General features: G+C 37.3%; 2 protein-coding genes across 3 annotated transcripts; both read right to left on the bottom strand.

Moving 5' to 3' along the window:
• Positions 1–1,872: 1,872 nt before the first annotated feature.
• On the bottom strand, positions 1,873–8,039 carry LOC121769430 (monodehydroascorbate reductase, chloroplastic/mitochondrial-like). 2 transcript variants are annotated; one of them, XM_042166230.1, is made up of 17 exons: positions 7,935–8,039; positions 7,687–7,864; positions 7,472–7,583; positions 6,874–6,951; positions 6,560–6,631; positions 5,922–6,040; positions 5,193–5,277; positions 4,986–5,075; positions 4,716–4,817; positions 4,454–4,543; positions 4,185–4,265; positions 3,767–3,838; positions 3,595–3,689; positions 3,413–3,501; positions 3,274–3,336; positions 2,938–2,978; positions 1,873–2,231 (listed from the first exon to the last, which is right to left on the bottom strand). In XM_042166230.1, the coding sequence occupies exons 1-17, from the start codon at positions 7,948–7,950 to the stop codon at positions 2,100–2,102; spliced, it is 1,515 nt and encodes a 504-aa protein (XP_042022164.1). In that variant the 5' UTR covers positions 7,951–8,039; the 3' UTR covers positions 1,873–2,099. The 2 variants fall into 2 exon arrangements, with proteins under 2 accessions (XP_042022164.1, XP_042022165.1); XM_042166231.1 differs by having other exon boundaries at positions 7,484–7,583.
• Positions 8,040–11,525: 3,486 nt separating this feature from the next.
• Positions 11,526–12,686, bottom strand: LOC121766741 (protein ROH1-like). The gene has a single exon (XM_042162996.1). The coding sequence runs from the start codon at positions 12,684–12,686 to the stop codon at positions 11,526–11,528; it is 1,161 nt and encodes a 386-aa protein (XP_042018930.1).
• Positions 12,687–16,738: the final 4,052 nt, after the last annotated feature.

The following is a 16,738-nucleotide window of genomic DNA, read 5'->3' as shown; positions in this document are numbered from 1 at the left end:
GAGTATAGTAGCAGTGCTGGTTCCTACGAGCTCCCCCCCCCACCGAGGCAGAGTTCCCCACACCCACATCGTCGAACCGCCGCCGTCGCCCGGTTGGGCAAAAGGCCGCGGCGGGGACTCCGGGGGGAAGCGGCAGCGTATCCGCAGAGGCACAATCGGCAGCACCCACCCAAAACGATCCCGAGAACCCCTCATTCGCCCGCATCGCGGCACATGAAACCTTGTTACGTGCGATGGTTGAATGGCGCCAAGCGACCGACCCCCATTACAAGCGGAAGCTTAAACCCCCTCCTCAACAGTATGCGGCGCGATTTGGGGTTCGACGAGATGTCGGATAGCGACGGCAAGGGGGGTGGCGGCGGCGACGACGAGGGTACCGGCGGCGAGGAATCCGAGGAGTGAGAAGACGGTTTTTTTTTATATTTATGTAATTTTTTTATGTATTTTTTTTAATTAAGTATGTTTTTTTAAATAAAGTGTTCTCATTTTCTCCATATTTGTGTCAAAATTTTACTTCCGTAAATTGCTTAATTCCGTAAATTGTTAAATTGGTGAATTTGTGAATTTTTTTAATATGGGAAGTCCGTCGGGATGTCTGCCATTGTGCAGTGGGATGTCCGTATGACGTGGCATCCGCAGTGGGAGGTCCGTATGACGTGGCAGGAGGTGTTTTTGGGATGTCCGCAGGGATGTCCGCCGGGACATCCGCACCAATGCTGATGCCCTAATTACAACCATTTAAAACTTGAATTGAATTGCAGCAATATGTGAAGTTTGTAATGCAATATGCAATTACGTATCTGTGTTAAAACAGTCCCTAACGATCATGCTTAATTTAAATTTTGAACCATGTTCTAATAAATGGCAACGATGGAGTCAATGCAATTGGTCAACTGCTAGTCTACTGCCGTATTAAAAAATCAACGTTGTTAGCTAAGCTACGTGTATGAATAATTCATTTTGAATGATATCTTAAAATATCAAGACAAATTTTGGATTGGACTAATACTCCATAATACAAATAAAACATTCACGTCATAGAAAATGATTCATAATGCAGTCAATACTTTGAACAACTGATGTATTCTAAAGTTCTAAACCAAACGAACATTCTAAGATCAATGCCTTTTTTTTAACTTCCCTTATGAAATAATTTTGGGTAACTAATATATAGAAGAAAAAGAGAGTAAATAGATTAATAAACGAAAGCTACCCTCCAATATTTTAATATAGTAATAATAATAATAATAATATCTTTGCGGATTTTAGCTGTTTGTTTGATAAAGTGCGCGCGCTTTAATTTTCTCGTAAAAGTTATAAAGTTTATAATTAGATTGATTTAAAATGAGAATGCTTATGACAAAGATTGGTCTATGTTCCTATCTTCACTACTGTATATTAATATTGTCACTTCTCTACCTTACCAAAATTTTGAACTCCATATTTTTAATTTATGCATAAAATTCATATGTATTCACTAATAATATTTTAATTAATCAAATATTTTTCATAAAACTAAAAGAATTATTCACGTGAACAAATAATATTAATATGAATATCATCCATTTTTTAATCAATGCGATCTTGGTTATAGATATACTACTTTACAATTACTACTAATAAAGACAAGTCAAGAACGTTATCAATCTTATAGTAAAAGAAATGAGAGTTTTTATAAAACAAAAAAAAAAAGAATAACACAAATTACAATACAATTGACTTTCAGTGACTCGAAACTTGGCATAGTCAATCTTTTCAATTCACAAAAATCATTATAGCAATTAAAGCGTTCATACTTCATACCGAACCACCAAAACAAAAAAAAATCAGGATGAACATACATACAAAAACACAAAACAAAAAAAATTAGGATGAACCACCAAAATAAATAAAGCATTTATTTCTTTTATTTTCTTTTTTCGTTCAGACATCAATGCAAATAATTTAACCATTCAGATGAGTGTAAAACTTATTGGGAAAATTCTACCAATCTTCTCAATTATCAGCCATATGAAACAGTCTGTAAACCGTTAGAAGAAGAGGTAGAGACGATTTGAGGTTGCATACAGAGCCATCTACATGTCTATGCAAGAAACAAACTAAACCTTAGCTTCAACCTGTAATGAAGATTGTGCGATTTCCAACGCCTCCTCTACTGAAGAAGCTTTCTGAAGCTTGGCTATGTCCACGGACGGCTGGCTCCTCGCAAGTTTAGGAAGCAGTTGGAATTCCTACAAAATCACATCAAAGTGTCAAATGTTACGAGTCAGAATCGAAAGTCAGTGAAAGGCGGGTCATTGTAGCTAATGTCATTACATGGGATGAATTGAGATCATTCAGTCTCAGGCATTTATTAGATGAATGGTTTGAGCATAGCATCTATGTCGATTCTATTGAAAAACCTTCGTATCATGGATTAAAATCAGAGGCTCTTTATTGTATTTGAACTATGTTGGCGCATAATCATTTGCAGAAACATATCAAACCTATTAATGCAACATCTGAGGCATACTGATCGAAACCTGTGACTTAAGTAATCGCCTAGTCTTCGTACAAGATATTTATATGTGCTACTTGATTTTGGTAAACCAAACAAAATGGTTTAGTTAGCAAAGATCTGGGTACAGTTGATTGGGCTCGTATAACTGCTACATTCCCAAGATCCTGTTAAGGTTTGGACTGGTAATACATTAAACATATAGACAGAAGACTTCCAAAATAAATTTGGTAGCTACTTCTGAGCATTCAATATTCTACATGGTCCCAAAACTCAATAGAAACTTTCTATACGGAACATTCATGTGGCAACAGAGATCAGTTAAATAGAAGCTCAAAGTACACGATTTCTCTTCAGAAAGCTGATAAAATCAATTTTTAACGGTGTGAGGGTGAAAATTATGGATTTTAGTATATAGATTAACTGGTAATAACTCATACCTCAGGGCTTCCACTTTCAAGAAAGACGCCTTTCAGTTTCCCTGCAAGCACAAAATATTGATGTCAGTCATCTTTGCCCGTTAACATTTCTACATGAATGTGTGCACATATATATATAAATATATAGTACTTAGTATATAAATTTAACTGGATCCCCTACTGAGATCAATAAGCAGTAGGACCTCCAATCATTTTCTTGTCATTATCAGATGCTTTACAACAATGAGATCACTCGGTCTCAAATCCCCTTTCAGAAGTAAAAAGGGATGCAAAAGCAAGGAAAAAACTTCACAGACAGTTCCCATAGATATGACCACACAGGGGCAGGGATTTTACCAGAGTCAATCCAGAACGTTGCTACTTTGGGATCGAAATTCCCGATTTCAACTGTTTCACCAACTGTTCATTACATTTAAGCACTTAGTCCAGTGATATGCAAAATCCACCTAAAATGTAATTTTAATTTTGTCCTTACCATTGTCGCCAAAAAATTGCCACCAAACTTTCCTCTGACTTCCTTCATATTCAAATACTCTTGAGTAGAAAGAAGGGAGATAGTCATACCTGAAAATTAATCACCATAATGGATTGTTACAAAGGATCCAGTAGTTTGAAGCTCAGGAGCAGAAGTGTGAATTAGAGAAGTATCAGACTTACGTGGCAGTGTGTGCAGTTAGAAGGGACTGAACGCAATGTTTGGCAGAACGACGAGCATGGTCAACATGTTCAACCCGTGCAATTCGGTTGTAAATCTGTCAACATTTTGGCAATATGTTAAATTCACAAAATACAAAAACGTTTTTCTTGCTTAGTTACTATGAAAAAATACCTTTAAGGGAAATGCTGCCACATCCCCAATAGCAAAAATGCCAGGTATGTTTGTTCTGAACTGGCCATCAACCTGAAATTCAAACATCAGAGAAAATGGGTCAGTTATGCTATCTTGCTTGAGCAGGAGATTTCTTATATTTTACAAGTTCATTAATCATGACTGAAACAAAATTATCAGTCTCCACCCAAGTTGGGAGTGTCTTTTGATTTTTGTTTTCCCAGAAACAAAAGACATTAGAAATAGGATTGAGATCCAACAGAAGGTGACATGCCTAGTTTCAGTTACTCTCATAATCACTTGCCTTTGGCAACAGAAGTATGCCCAAAACAATATGAAAGTGGGAATGGTAACCGAAGTCCATAATTCTTGAAAGACACCCTACTCAAAAGAGACTATGTACAGTCATCATTAATACCTGTATTCCTCCAACACTGCTATTCAAACCGATGCTTTCAAATGGACCAACTGCTGGTTTTGCTCCAATGCCAATAACAACCTGCATCATAAAAGACATGATTTAATATCTTCTCATTTGTATTTTGAATAACAAAACCCCTGTCAAACTATCTAATATCTGGAAGCATATAAAAATGACCAACCAAGAACCAACAATACAAGTTTGATATAAAATGATATCCACTTCAATCAAAACTTCTTATACCATAACGTGCATTTATAAATTACCGTGTCAGCTTCAATTGTAGAACCATTCCCGAGTTTTACACCAACTACACGACCATCAGAACCAGCTTCTAAATGCTTTATTGAAGCACCCTGAAGTATGAGACTTAAACAGGTTAGATACTTATTTATCTTGCATTCAATCAGCTGGACAACTCACGTTTCTATACTCTCTTTTTGTCTTATAGTATCTCTTTTGGCAGAGGGTTGGTGAGCAAGGAAATCGCAAGAGTTGGAAGAAGCGATGTTAAAAGAAAGCACTTACTTTTACAAATTTGACACCATAATCTAGGTATAGCTCTTCATATTTTCGTCCCAGAGAAGGAGTAAACAATCTTGTCATAAGATGATCTTCAGGAAAAATTACCTAATAGTAAAAAATAAAATATAAGGATCAGTTCAATATTTGTCAAATGAGAGAACTGAATGAGGTAAAATTGAGTTTGAAACCAAACTTTGATACAATAATAATTCCATGAATGAGGTATACTAATATAAAGCCCTGTCAACAACAGTAAGGAGGTATGATGGTTACAGTGGTATCAAGTTTCCAACCAACAGCTGCTGCTGCAACTTCCATGCCAATGTAGCCACCACCGACGACGACAACTTTCTTTGCTTTCTCCTACGAAAAGCATTGCCCAGTATCACCAGTTTAGCAAATACATATTGTCAAAATTTATATTTACTGTGTGATGTCTCGTAATATTAATTCCAAGTCGGCACAACAATTACAATTTACCAGGGATGATATAAGCGAATTGGCATCTGCAACGTCCCGAATATAATGAACCCCTCCCAAGTTTCCTCCAATCTTATCTGGGAATCTGATACAAAGGAGAAATATGATTACTATTATTGCAGAAGACTACTATCTTTAGAAAACCAATAACTGTATTTACGATGGAGTATCTTTGAGAAGGAAAAAAACTTCACTTCAACTTCTTGCAGATGGGAACAATCTGGAAATCATTAATTGCATAATGTTGACAAACATGAAGATTATTTCAATATCTAGAGAGCAGAAGGTGAGAACAATGTTAACTGTTACATACGATGAAAGAACATGTTGCTTAAAAAAAGCATGCAAACCTATATAACAAGAGGATGCTTATGAGTTAAAAATTATAAGATCATTGATAAAAGACATACATACAGGAAAGCTCGCATGCAGCTCTCAAAATTTTAGGACAGTCAGATGCTAAAATATTTTTTGGGAACCTTAGGCATAGTTACTTGCAAACTTAAATTTAGATTTATTTATAAGGACTTGATTTTCTATTTGGCAATTGGCATATAATACCTCATGGTGATATTGTTTTAAGGACACAAGATAGTCCATCATTCAGTTTCCTTTATTTCAATTAAAAGCTCACTATCACAGTACTTGGATAGAGAGATTGTAAATCAAATTGAAGTAGATACTCTTGTGGTAGATGATAGTCAAAAAGGTATTCAAAAGTGGAAATACCTGGAGGCAGTGCATCCAGTAGCAATTATTAGGGCACCATACTTCACCAACTTTCCTGAATTTGTTTTCAAAGTTTGCTTCTCAACATCAATGTTGGTTACTGGATCTTCATAGATCATCTATTGACAAGGAGGTTGGTGTAAGCACAAACTTATATTAGCAATTCATATGCACATAATGCAGACAGTGGTTACAGAAACTTCCCAAAACAAAATACCAGTTGAAAGAAACTTATTACGGTCTCCAAAAACTCTTCAAAAGCCCTTTTTAAGTGATTCTCCTCTTCTTTGGAACTTATAATTATATAGAATTGTCACAGGACTAAGGAAGAAAATACAATTGGTCTGTGCAGCTGACTTGAGTGAGAATATAATGATACAGTACGATGAAACTTGCCATTCTTTTTAGCATTTTAGCTTCGAGATGACATTTACAGTGAAGAAAATGTTTAGCTCTTTTTTCTTGTGGTCAACTCAATCTACAATTGTCAACCCACTAAAATCTTTGGGCAACAAAGAATTTCAATGATATTTTAAATCAAATAGCTCTGACACCCTTACAATAGAGAGATAACCTAATACAAAGCTGTAAGCACAATAGAACTATGTCAGATGAATAAAGAACAGGAATATGTTTACCTCTATCCCTTTCTCATTGTACCACTCCGGAGTCTGTCTTTCACCACCTGATCCAACACAAGTATGGAAACCCTAGAGTAACAAATGCAAACATGAATATCTAGAGAGAGACTATAAGATGGGATAATAAGTGTATAAATTATGAAAAAGTGCCCAGATATACCATTGATATTGCATCACTTTGATGAAGACAAAGTTAGGTTTTTTATGAAACTCAAGGACAATGATCTTAAAGTAATGATGATGCATTCAAATATGCAGATGATATATCCATATTATCGAGCTGAAATTAATAAGTAGAAAATAGTAATCACCGGCAAACGTGCTGGTTTTTTATCCAAAGGGAATAAATAGCCTTTTGTCAAAGCTGGGCGCTCATAAGGCGCATGTGCCTGCATTTAAGAAGAGTTCAACCTTAATACCACTAAAGCAAAACATATGAAAACTCATGAAGACGATGATGTGATACTAAGTAATGACTCTTTTGCAAGTCCAAACCATTCGCATATCTAATATGAGCTTGTTCCTATTCTTGCAAGTCCGGAAAAATTCTACAGATCATCATAATCATGATCTCAAATATTCATTGAGCAAAACTCAGCAATTTTCAAATTTTCTCCTAATCACTGTCAGAAGGGGCATAGGTGCACATTTTCATGAGCTTATAAGTAGTACTTAACATGTGTAATCAATTTCGCTTATTTATCAATCTTGAATTTACACAAATACGGGGTGATCACGCACATAACTGTCATGTAAAGACCTAATCACGTTTTCCTCCGATCCTCGTGATTCACAGTTCTTCAATCAAGATTCTGTTAGTAGATAACTACCTATGGCTCACGAAATACACAAAATTCTACTGTCTGATACTCCACACAGCTATACAAAGTTTTATGCCATATACTTAACAGAATGAAAAACCTCTTTAGAGATGATGCAGAGCTTCCCATCAGCCAATCCATGTTCAACAAAAGTCCGAGCAGCATAACCAGCTGAATTCCCACCACCTACTATAACATATCTGCAGCCACAAATCCAACCAGACATAAATTCACAAATTCACCTCCAGAAACAAATAGAGCAATTAATTAGATGCAAGAACCAAAAAAGGCGACAGTAATTACTCCCGATTTTCGTTGGCGAAAGAGGAAGCTGAAACAGTGAATCTCCGACTAAATCTCGCGGAGGCAATGCAGGAACTCTCAGAAATCAGATTCACGGAAGCTAATTGAGGACACCAGAGTGAAAGGCCGTGCTTCAGCGACAGCGCTTGCGAAATGCTCGACATTCTCGCTCTACAAACTGCGAGAACAGAAATGAAGAATTGCGATTTCGAGAAGTTGATAGGATAGGGGAGAAAGGGAGGGCAGACCTGAAGCAGAAGACATTGGGATGCAGAGATGATGAGGTTTAATATATATCCTTGAGAATAAAATAATTAGGGATAAATGGAATGATGATTAATGTAATAGTATAGTGGCTCTTCCAAAGATTCTAGAGCCGTGGGTTTAGGGTGTCTACTATAAGGCCGACACCCCAATAGCCCGCCCCCACTCGAGTTTTTATCCATAGCCCCAAAATTTTATTTCCGTCACTACAGTGGACACTTCCAATAGCCCTCAAATTTTATAATCAATTTTTATTTTTTAAATATTTTTAGTTTCAATCAAGTATAATTAAAATTATCACAATGTAAATAATTAGAAAACGAGGTAATTGGGGCCGAATATTCGTTGTATTGCAAAAGAGTAAAATTATACAACGAATAATTAAAATAAAATACAACTAAAAACTCCGTCACCGTCTACTCGGTGTCGGAGTCGGCTTCCTCGTCTTCTTCTTCTTCTTCTTCTCCTCCTCCTCCTCCTCCCTCGCTGCTGCCGACCGCGGTTTCCCCAGGAGCATCATCAACCAACCCGGGTTGATTCGTCGTCTCCACCATGCATTTTACAGAGAGTGAAAGTGTAGATAGTGAATGGAGGGATTTTGTGAAAATAGTGAAAAAATAGGTGGTGGAGAGTGGTATTTATAGAGGTAAGTAATAAAAAAAATTTAAAAATTCGAGGTGACCGCCGGCGCGCCTATAGGCGCGGCGAAAGGACGCCTGGCGCGTCCTCGCCCTCCCGTCGCCTATCCGTCGTCCGCCGCATACTTCCTCAAATTCGCCGTCTGCCCCGGGGGAGGACATCTCCCCCACTATAAATCGCCCCGGGACCACCCCCGCCGGGGCTATAGGCGTGGCGGTCCCATAGTGGATGCTCTTACTGCGCGCGGTGAAAGGGACGTCTGAAAATTTCCGGTGAGATGGGATGGGTCGGCGCCGCCCTAATACTTTGCATTTTTCTTCTTCATAATCCACTTGTCGTTTGACCGAGATTTATTACAGACTAATCACTATCATTGAGTTACTAAGAGCATCCACTACGCGGCACGCCGGCGTCCCCCGACCCGTCCCGGAGAGACGGGTCCGTCGCGCGCCGTGTTGCAGCATCCGTCCCCGTCCCGCGACACGTCCCGCGTCCCGTGTCGACGAGACACGCGACGGGCCGTCTCGCCACGCGCCTTTGCGACGTGGCGCGACCCAGCGTCGTGCGTGACGCCCACTCGCCGGCCCGCGAGTGGGCGTCGTCACGTGCTAACGCAATAAATATTTTTTAAAAAAAAAATTCGAATTTTTTAAAAAAAAATAAAAAATAAAAGTAAAAAAATTTTCTAACGGTAATAATACCGTTTTTTTGTTTTTTTTTTAAATTTTTTATTTTAAAATTAATTTTTTTACTCTATAAATACTCCTACACTCATCCTCATTTCACACACAACTACACATCTATTCTTCTATCATCTCAATTTCCTCTCAAATTTCCTCTCATCAAAAGATGTCCGGCGAAGGCAACTACGGCGGCTCCGGCTCCGACGGGTGGGATCTCAACGCCTTCGGCGATTGGGAGACCATGATCAACACACTGGGCGGTTCCAGTGCGTTGACGCCGGGGACGGAGGGACGGAATAAAAAATAAAAAATAAAGTACGGAATTAAATTAAATGAATAGTAATTTAAGGGACGGAATAAGGGACGGTTAAGGGACGGAGGGTTGCAGGTTCCGTCCCTTAGTTAAGGGATGGAGGAATAAAGTATAGTGGGGCCCTCAAATAGTAATTTAAGGGACGGTGGGGGGACGGCGTAGTGGATGGCCTAATTAGTTTGATGCTTTTTATCCTGCCATAGTATTTCCTTTTGAAAATAAGATATTTTATTAATTATATCTAATAAAAGTTCGGATTTGCATGCAAAAGATTGAAAGCAAACAAAATTGAGCAAAAAAAAAAATGGAAGTATCTACAAGTGCTGAGGTTAATCGACTTTGTGTTTAAAATTTGACAAATGCCAAGAAACTATATATGCTTAGTAATAGTGTGCATAATTTCCCTTGCAATACTAATTTTCTACCAAAAATTATTTTGCCTAATTACATCAAAGTTAAACTCTGTCGGATGTATTTGTATCTTTAACGAATTTCACGTTGAAATATTAAAAAAAAAAACTCGAAGTCATATTCATCCGAGAGCTTATTATTTTACATGTTTTCGGCATATGTTTTGATAGCTTATTATTTGATTTTAGGTTTATATTATTCATATTTGTATAATTGGGTATTTAATCATTCCGGTAAAAGTTTGTAGGAAAAGAGGAATTAAATAGATTAAATACAAAATACAAAAGCTGAAGTGTGAGTCGAAAGGCCCGTTCCGAGAGACCAGAGACCCTCAGCAGCTCGCTGGCTGACTTTGCAGGCTGGGATGTTTGTGGAATAAATATCTGTATCATGAGCAAGTGCCGCAAACATCCAAGATTTGATCATTAAATCATTCAGTCACATGGCCCCTCCTCCAACTTCGTTAAATGCCCCCCCCCCCCCCCTCTCAATGATACTTATAAACAAAATTCTCAATAATACTTCAAAATTTGTTTATAATACTTCTAATATCAATTCGTGGCTCTATTAGAGACATAAATGAATGAGCCAGAACAACACCACTTGACAGCCGAGAAAGAGGCAGAGACGAGATAACTGCTACTTGATCCGGCAATTAATTACTTTACCCACTTTCTCTTTCTTATTTTACCAATTTATCAATAAAATCCGTGAAGTCCACGTGGAACTATTTTTGGTGGATGGAGGGTGGGAGATATTATACTCCTATACTCCTACATTACACTCTTAATAAAGAGTAAACTGGAATATGTGAGTTTCACCTTTGCGGTGTCTATACAAAATTATTCACATTTGCAATCTCTATATTAAGCCATAAGTATGTTTGTACTCTTTCAGACGAAAATGTTTATTTCACATAAAAATACCCACATATGCTTAATTTAATATTATGCCCCCAAATTAACCACTAACCCTATACACAGAGAAATGAGAGGTCGTCTCTCATCACTCTCGAATCCTCAGATTTATCATTAATTGTTTTTGGAAACGACAATCTTTATTAGTACATCAGTCAAGACCAATTCTCCTTGAATCAGCCTGCCTCTAGAATTATATATTCCCAAGTTAAATTATTATCTCACATATATACATATCATATTAGTTTTAGTTTTGAGAATTCATCTGTATAATTAATTAATGGGGTATAGCATGAAACAGCCATGCATGACCTGAAACCCTGAACTATATAACTTCAGAATCATAACTTTAGAATTCTCTAATATCAAAACGATAAAAACTAATCTTGTAAACTGCTTTTAGAGTAAACCTTCTGTCCATAAGAAATTAACAAACAGATGCAAGATGCAGGCCAATACCATAGAACATCTTAGTTAAACTCTAAACTACTACTACAATGTTATATTTTTCTTCTTCTTGAAAACTCAATCAGACAAGTATACCAAACAAAAATGTATACAAAACTAACTAAACTAACATCTTATGATTCCAATCTTCATGAAAAAAAAAGATTAATATGGAACAGGTATGGATGATTTACCAGCTTGATCAAGAACTTCAAGAACATCAGCTCTACTCCTTACCATCTTATGAAACACCTCCCTAACTTGCTGCTGCAGCGGCAGCAGCCCCTCCTCCATCTTGGTGCATATCTCCTCCAGCTCGGCCACCTGTGCCGCCAGCTCCACCGCCTTATCCTCATCCAATGGGAACATAAACGAATCCGCCAAATCGACGAGCCACTGCGCCACCCTCTCCATCCTCTGTATCTCCTCCAGCAAACCCGCCTCTCCCTTCTTCTCCTTCTTCTTCCAATCCTCCCCGATCTTCTCCACCAGGCTGCTCATCGGCTGCGCCCACGTCAGCTGCTTCGGCACGGGCAGGTGCGTCGCCAGCCCCGCCCTGTCCTGGCACGGCACCGCCGCCACCAGCGCCCACATCACGAACACCACCACGTTGCTCATGATGTAAATCGGCATGGGGAGCGACGTCACCTCCGCCCCCCGCGGCGCCACCAGGTTGGCCCCCATCGCGTGCGACTGCTTCGCGGCAGACCACGACCTCGCCACCGCCCACGACAACGAGCGGAAGTTTTTGGCCACTGGGGCGCGGCGATGGAAGGAGCCACCGCCGCCGGAGGAGTGGTCGCGATCGTCGACGGCCATGGAGGTGAGGAGGGTGGAGAGGGCCTTCCTGGCGCGGCGGACCTGGCCCTCGCCTAAAGGGTGGCGGCGGAGGGAGGAGACGGCGATGAGGGCTAAACTGTGCCAGTGGCGGAGGAGGTCGAGGGCGTGGGAGACGGCGTTGCAGATGTCGAGGGCCTTGAGGTGGCGGTCGAGGAGATCGGGGATGAGTTTGTCGAGAGGGGGCTTGGAGAGGGAGGAGGGGTCGCGGCCGGAGATGAGGAGGGCTTTGAATTCGGCCTCGCAGCAGAGGAAGGCGTCGAGGAGGTTGCGGAGCCAAGAGATGGAGAAGAGAGGGGGTGGAGGGATGGAGGACTCGGAAGGGGAAGGGGAGGGGGCGGAGAGGAGGTCGGAGAAGCGGGTGGAGACTTGCTTTTGGAAGAGGTCGAGGTCTTCTTGTTCTTGGTCGGGGACGGGGTCGGTGGTCACCTGGTTGCGACGGATGCTGATCAGGTTCAGGAATGAGCCTTGGTTGTCGGTGGTCGGCATGTTTCACAGAATGAATGATTGTCTCTTCTTCTTCTTCTTTCTGTTGGGAATATACTAAATATACTATATGTATGGGGGATGGGAGATTTGGTGGTTGTGCTTTGTCGGGAGCTACGATTCTTTCTCATCTCTCTTTTCCTATTCTTGTTCATTTTTATGGATCCTCCTATGCTTGTTAATTTGATTAATTGTAACTATTTTAATTAAAATAATTGTATGACTTTTATTCAATATTACTAATACTCTCTCTGTTCCTCAATATGTGTTTTACTTTGATGCGGCACGAATTTTAAGAAATGTAATAGAATTAAAGTTGGTAGAAAAAGTTTGTGAAATTCGGTCATACTTTTATTCTCACTTCGTCTTATTAAAATACACTAGTTTTACTATTTTTGGTCGTTCACAAATATTAGACCAAGTCGAAATTTTTTTAACCAATTACACACCACTAATAATGTGGACCATACAATCCGTTAACACTACTTTCATTATTTTTTTTCTTTACCTCTTTTTTAACAATTCCACATTAAACCCCATGTTATTTCTAAATTTGACAATTTTTTAGAATAGATGGAGTGTATTTTAATTTTATACTAATAAAATGTGAGAAAAAATAAATTAGTGGAATGTGGTATTCACTGCTAATGGTAAAAATGATATGGGACATGGGACAATTAATATGATGCATACCAAATCAGAAAACTGAATACATAATAGACGATGGAGTCACTTTGAATAACTAAAAAATTACTTATCAGCCACGTACAAGTTTGTGTACAATTGATCCTAATTTTATTTACTTACAAAGTGGTAATTAAGATAATATCCAGTCAAACATGCTTAGTTGTGAATCAAAGATAATATTTGATTAGCTAGCATTAGCAATCTGAGTTTGGTTGACCCAAAACCAAAATGAGTTGACCTAAACACTTGATTACATTTTTGTCGATTCTCACGATTGTTTGCAGACTAAGTCGAAATATGATTCATAATTTTGATGTAATATAGTACTCCCTCCGCCCGGCATTAGGAGTCCTGGTTGACCATTTCCATAAAAAGTGAAATAAAAATATTAGTATAAAATAAAATAATAAAAAGCACAAGTAAAAACACATCCAAAGAATAAAGTAAATAATAATGCAAATGGGTCCCACATTTCATTATCTCACACTCCAATTATTATACACTCAAACATTTCTTAAAACCCGCACCCAACTCAACCGGGACTCCTAATGCCGGACAGAGGGAGTAATAAATAGCTATATAATTTTTTTAAAATAAACACTTCAATTTTTATACTATATAAATATGTAAATGCATTAAATTTTTATTAATATGATAATAATAAATAAATTAATTGAAAATTTCAAATTGAGTAGTATAAGAAATGTATCATTCTAAAATATACTTTAAAATTTATCGAAATATTTTTTTGTTTTATTTAGTTTTAGAAATATTAAATTAAGATTTTTAACATGATGAGATCTATTATAACCTATTTTTATATAACAAATCATTCAACAATTCACAATATGTCAAACACATATTTTATTCGATGCCATATTTTTTTAGTGGAGAGATTATGGATCCCATTTTGGAGAATTTGTTATAATGACTTGTTATGTGCTTAACCTTCCTATAACGGCTATAGTGCACAAATTTACTAAACATTGAACGCGATGTTGAAAATAAAAGTTGACCTCAAAATGGAATTTAATACGCAGTTGAACCTTTTATTTTTTTGGTAATAAAAGCAGCCAAGACCGATAATAAATAACTAATGACAATATGAAATATCTTGAACCTTTTTAATACCAAGAGAATTTGCAATGGAAATATAAGATTGGATTAAGATTCGATAAATCAATATAATTCCAAGTTTTCTGAATATCGTCTTTATTTAGAAAACTATATTACAGATTCACAGTACTTGAGTTTTTAAGTAAAATAATAACAATCGTATTCCCATAAAATGATAATAATAATTAATAAAAGACAATTGAAAGATGGTAAGAAAGGTGCATACAACAGAACTAGTAAGATGACTAAATTTCAAAAGTATTTACTATATAGTATAACCTTAATGAGAAATGTTATGCTGCTCATGAGCGCCTGTGAGCACCAATTATTTTACATAGGCCACTTTCCTTTATTGTAGCTATTTCTGTTTGGTAAATTTGATAGCACATTATTTTCCATTTTTCCGCCGCCTTTTTTCCAATGTTTTCCTTTTCACTCTAGGGTTGCATTAAGGTTCTTACATCCCCTTAGTCTTAAATACAACTCTAATATAAGTCCTTCGATTTAATAATTTGATGGCTTTGATTAAAACTAGCGATGTACATTATTGTACCATTTTCGTACATTAAAGGGTAAAATTGTACACAAACAAAGATCTGTAGCAATTTCTAAACTGCATATCTGTAATTCAAGCGGCATTACTTTGAGCAGCGTTTGACCTCCCATTCTCTCACCAACAAAATGCTGTCTTCTCTCTCCCAATTCTCCATTTCAAAAACCCTAAACAGCCGCTGCCAATCGAAGATTTCTAGTTCTGCTCCGCTTCTGGACCGGTTCTCCGTGTTAGTGAGAATTGATGGACCGAATTCTGTGCTCTACATCTATGTTGCTGAAGATATGCAGATGCACCACGCTACTTACAAAAATGAGTGCAACATATATCTTACAATGATTGATTGCTTTGTTGTTTTTCAAATTGGGTTTTTCAATTGGGTTTTTCAAAAGTGAGTGCAACATATACCTTACCAGATGCACTCCGCTTTTTGTTTTTTTTAATTGGTTTTTTCTTCATTACTGATTGATTGGTTTGTTGTTAATTATTGTGTCAAATTTTGTGGTTTCTGTTCATCAGGCATTTATTTGGGTTTATGTTCATCAACAATTCAAAATTCTTGATAGTGGAAGTTTGGTAATATGCAGTGCCTTATTTGTGTATTTTTGTGAAATTGTGAATCAATTGAATACATTGTTTTTTTTATCATGTTACATCATTTAGTCAGATGTGTACATTAATTATTCAATTTTGATACATCTTATTATGTTACATCATTTAGACAGTTATGTATATTAAATGGTTCTATTTTGATACATCATATGTTGTTACATCATTTAAGTAGATATGTACATTATTTGTTTCTGCCTCGATACATCATTTAGCCAGATGTGTACATTAATTGTTATGTTTTAATACATCATATTATGTTACATCATTTAGCCAGTTACGTACATCATTGGTTATGCTTTGATACATCATATGATGTTACATCATTTGAGTAGATACATACATTATTTATTTATGCCTTGTGTGAATTGTATGGTTCAATAAGAGCCGGAAGTTAAATCAGTTCATCAAGGGTTTAGCAATCCATATGGTTAGGATATAGTACCAACCCAGTAACACAACGTTCAATAAGGACATCTAGTTAGAACCATTTCCCTAGGGTTCATTTATCCATTGAGCTAGGGTATAATATTCACAACTTCACGTAGGAGACCTCGATTGACCAAGCTTAGTTCCAATCCCCTAGAGTTTAGCTATCCACATGGTTAGGGCATAGTACAAACTCATACATATAAGTCAAATTTTGACTTTATGTTTGTTATATTCATTATAATTGTAATGTACGACTATAGTTATTTAATGTATATTTCTCTTACTGAGTAATGTACGAAGATAGTATTTTAATGTATGTTTTTCTGATTCTGTTTGTGATCAGATGGGCCACCATGATTCGAGAAACTCTTCAATGCTGAAAGATATAGAGAATGACATGGAGAAGCATACGGGCAAGAGGAAACATTGATATTTTTTAGTTTGTTTTCCAGATATATTATTTTTTATACTTGTTTTAAGATGTACATTATTTAGTAGTTAAGTATTACATTGTTTTGGAGTTATCCTACTTTATAATTTTATCCCTACTATTATTATGTTAAAAGTTTACATTACTATATACTTTTGTCCCATGAATTGGTAAACTCAAAAGACATGAATTCAAGTTCTCTTCAACATTATTCTCTGCAATCTGTAC

This window comes from Salvia splendens, chromosome 15 (assembly GCF_004379255.2).
Source record: "Salvia splendens isolate huo1 chromosome 15, SspV2, whole genome shotgun sequence".
Lineage (NCBI taxonomy): Eukaryota > Viridiplantae > Streptophyta > Magnoliopsida > Lamiales > Lamiaceae > Salvia > Salvia splendens.
This window is presented reverse-complemented; position numbering and strand designations above follow the sequence as displayed.

Bases quoted from the DNA above. Each gene is read 5' to 3' on its own strand.
- LOC121766741 (XM_042162996.1), bottom strand. From the start codon at position 12,686: ATGCCGACCACCGACAACCAAGGCTCATTCCTGAACCTGATCAGCATC.
- LOC121769430 (XM_042166230.1), bottom strand. The intron at 4,544-4,715 runs GTAAGTGCTTTC...CTCATACTTCAG, and splicing joins ATGGTGTCAAATTTGTAAAA to GGTGCTTCAATAAAGCATTT. The intron at 4,266-4,453 runs GTAATTTATAAA...TTTATGATGCAG, and splicing joins CTACAATTGAAGCTGACACG to GTTGTTATTGGCATTGGAGC.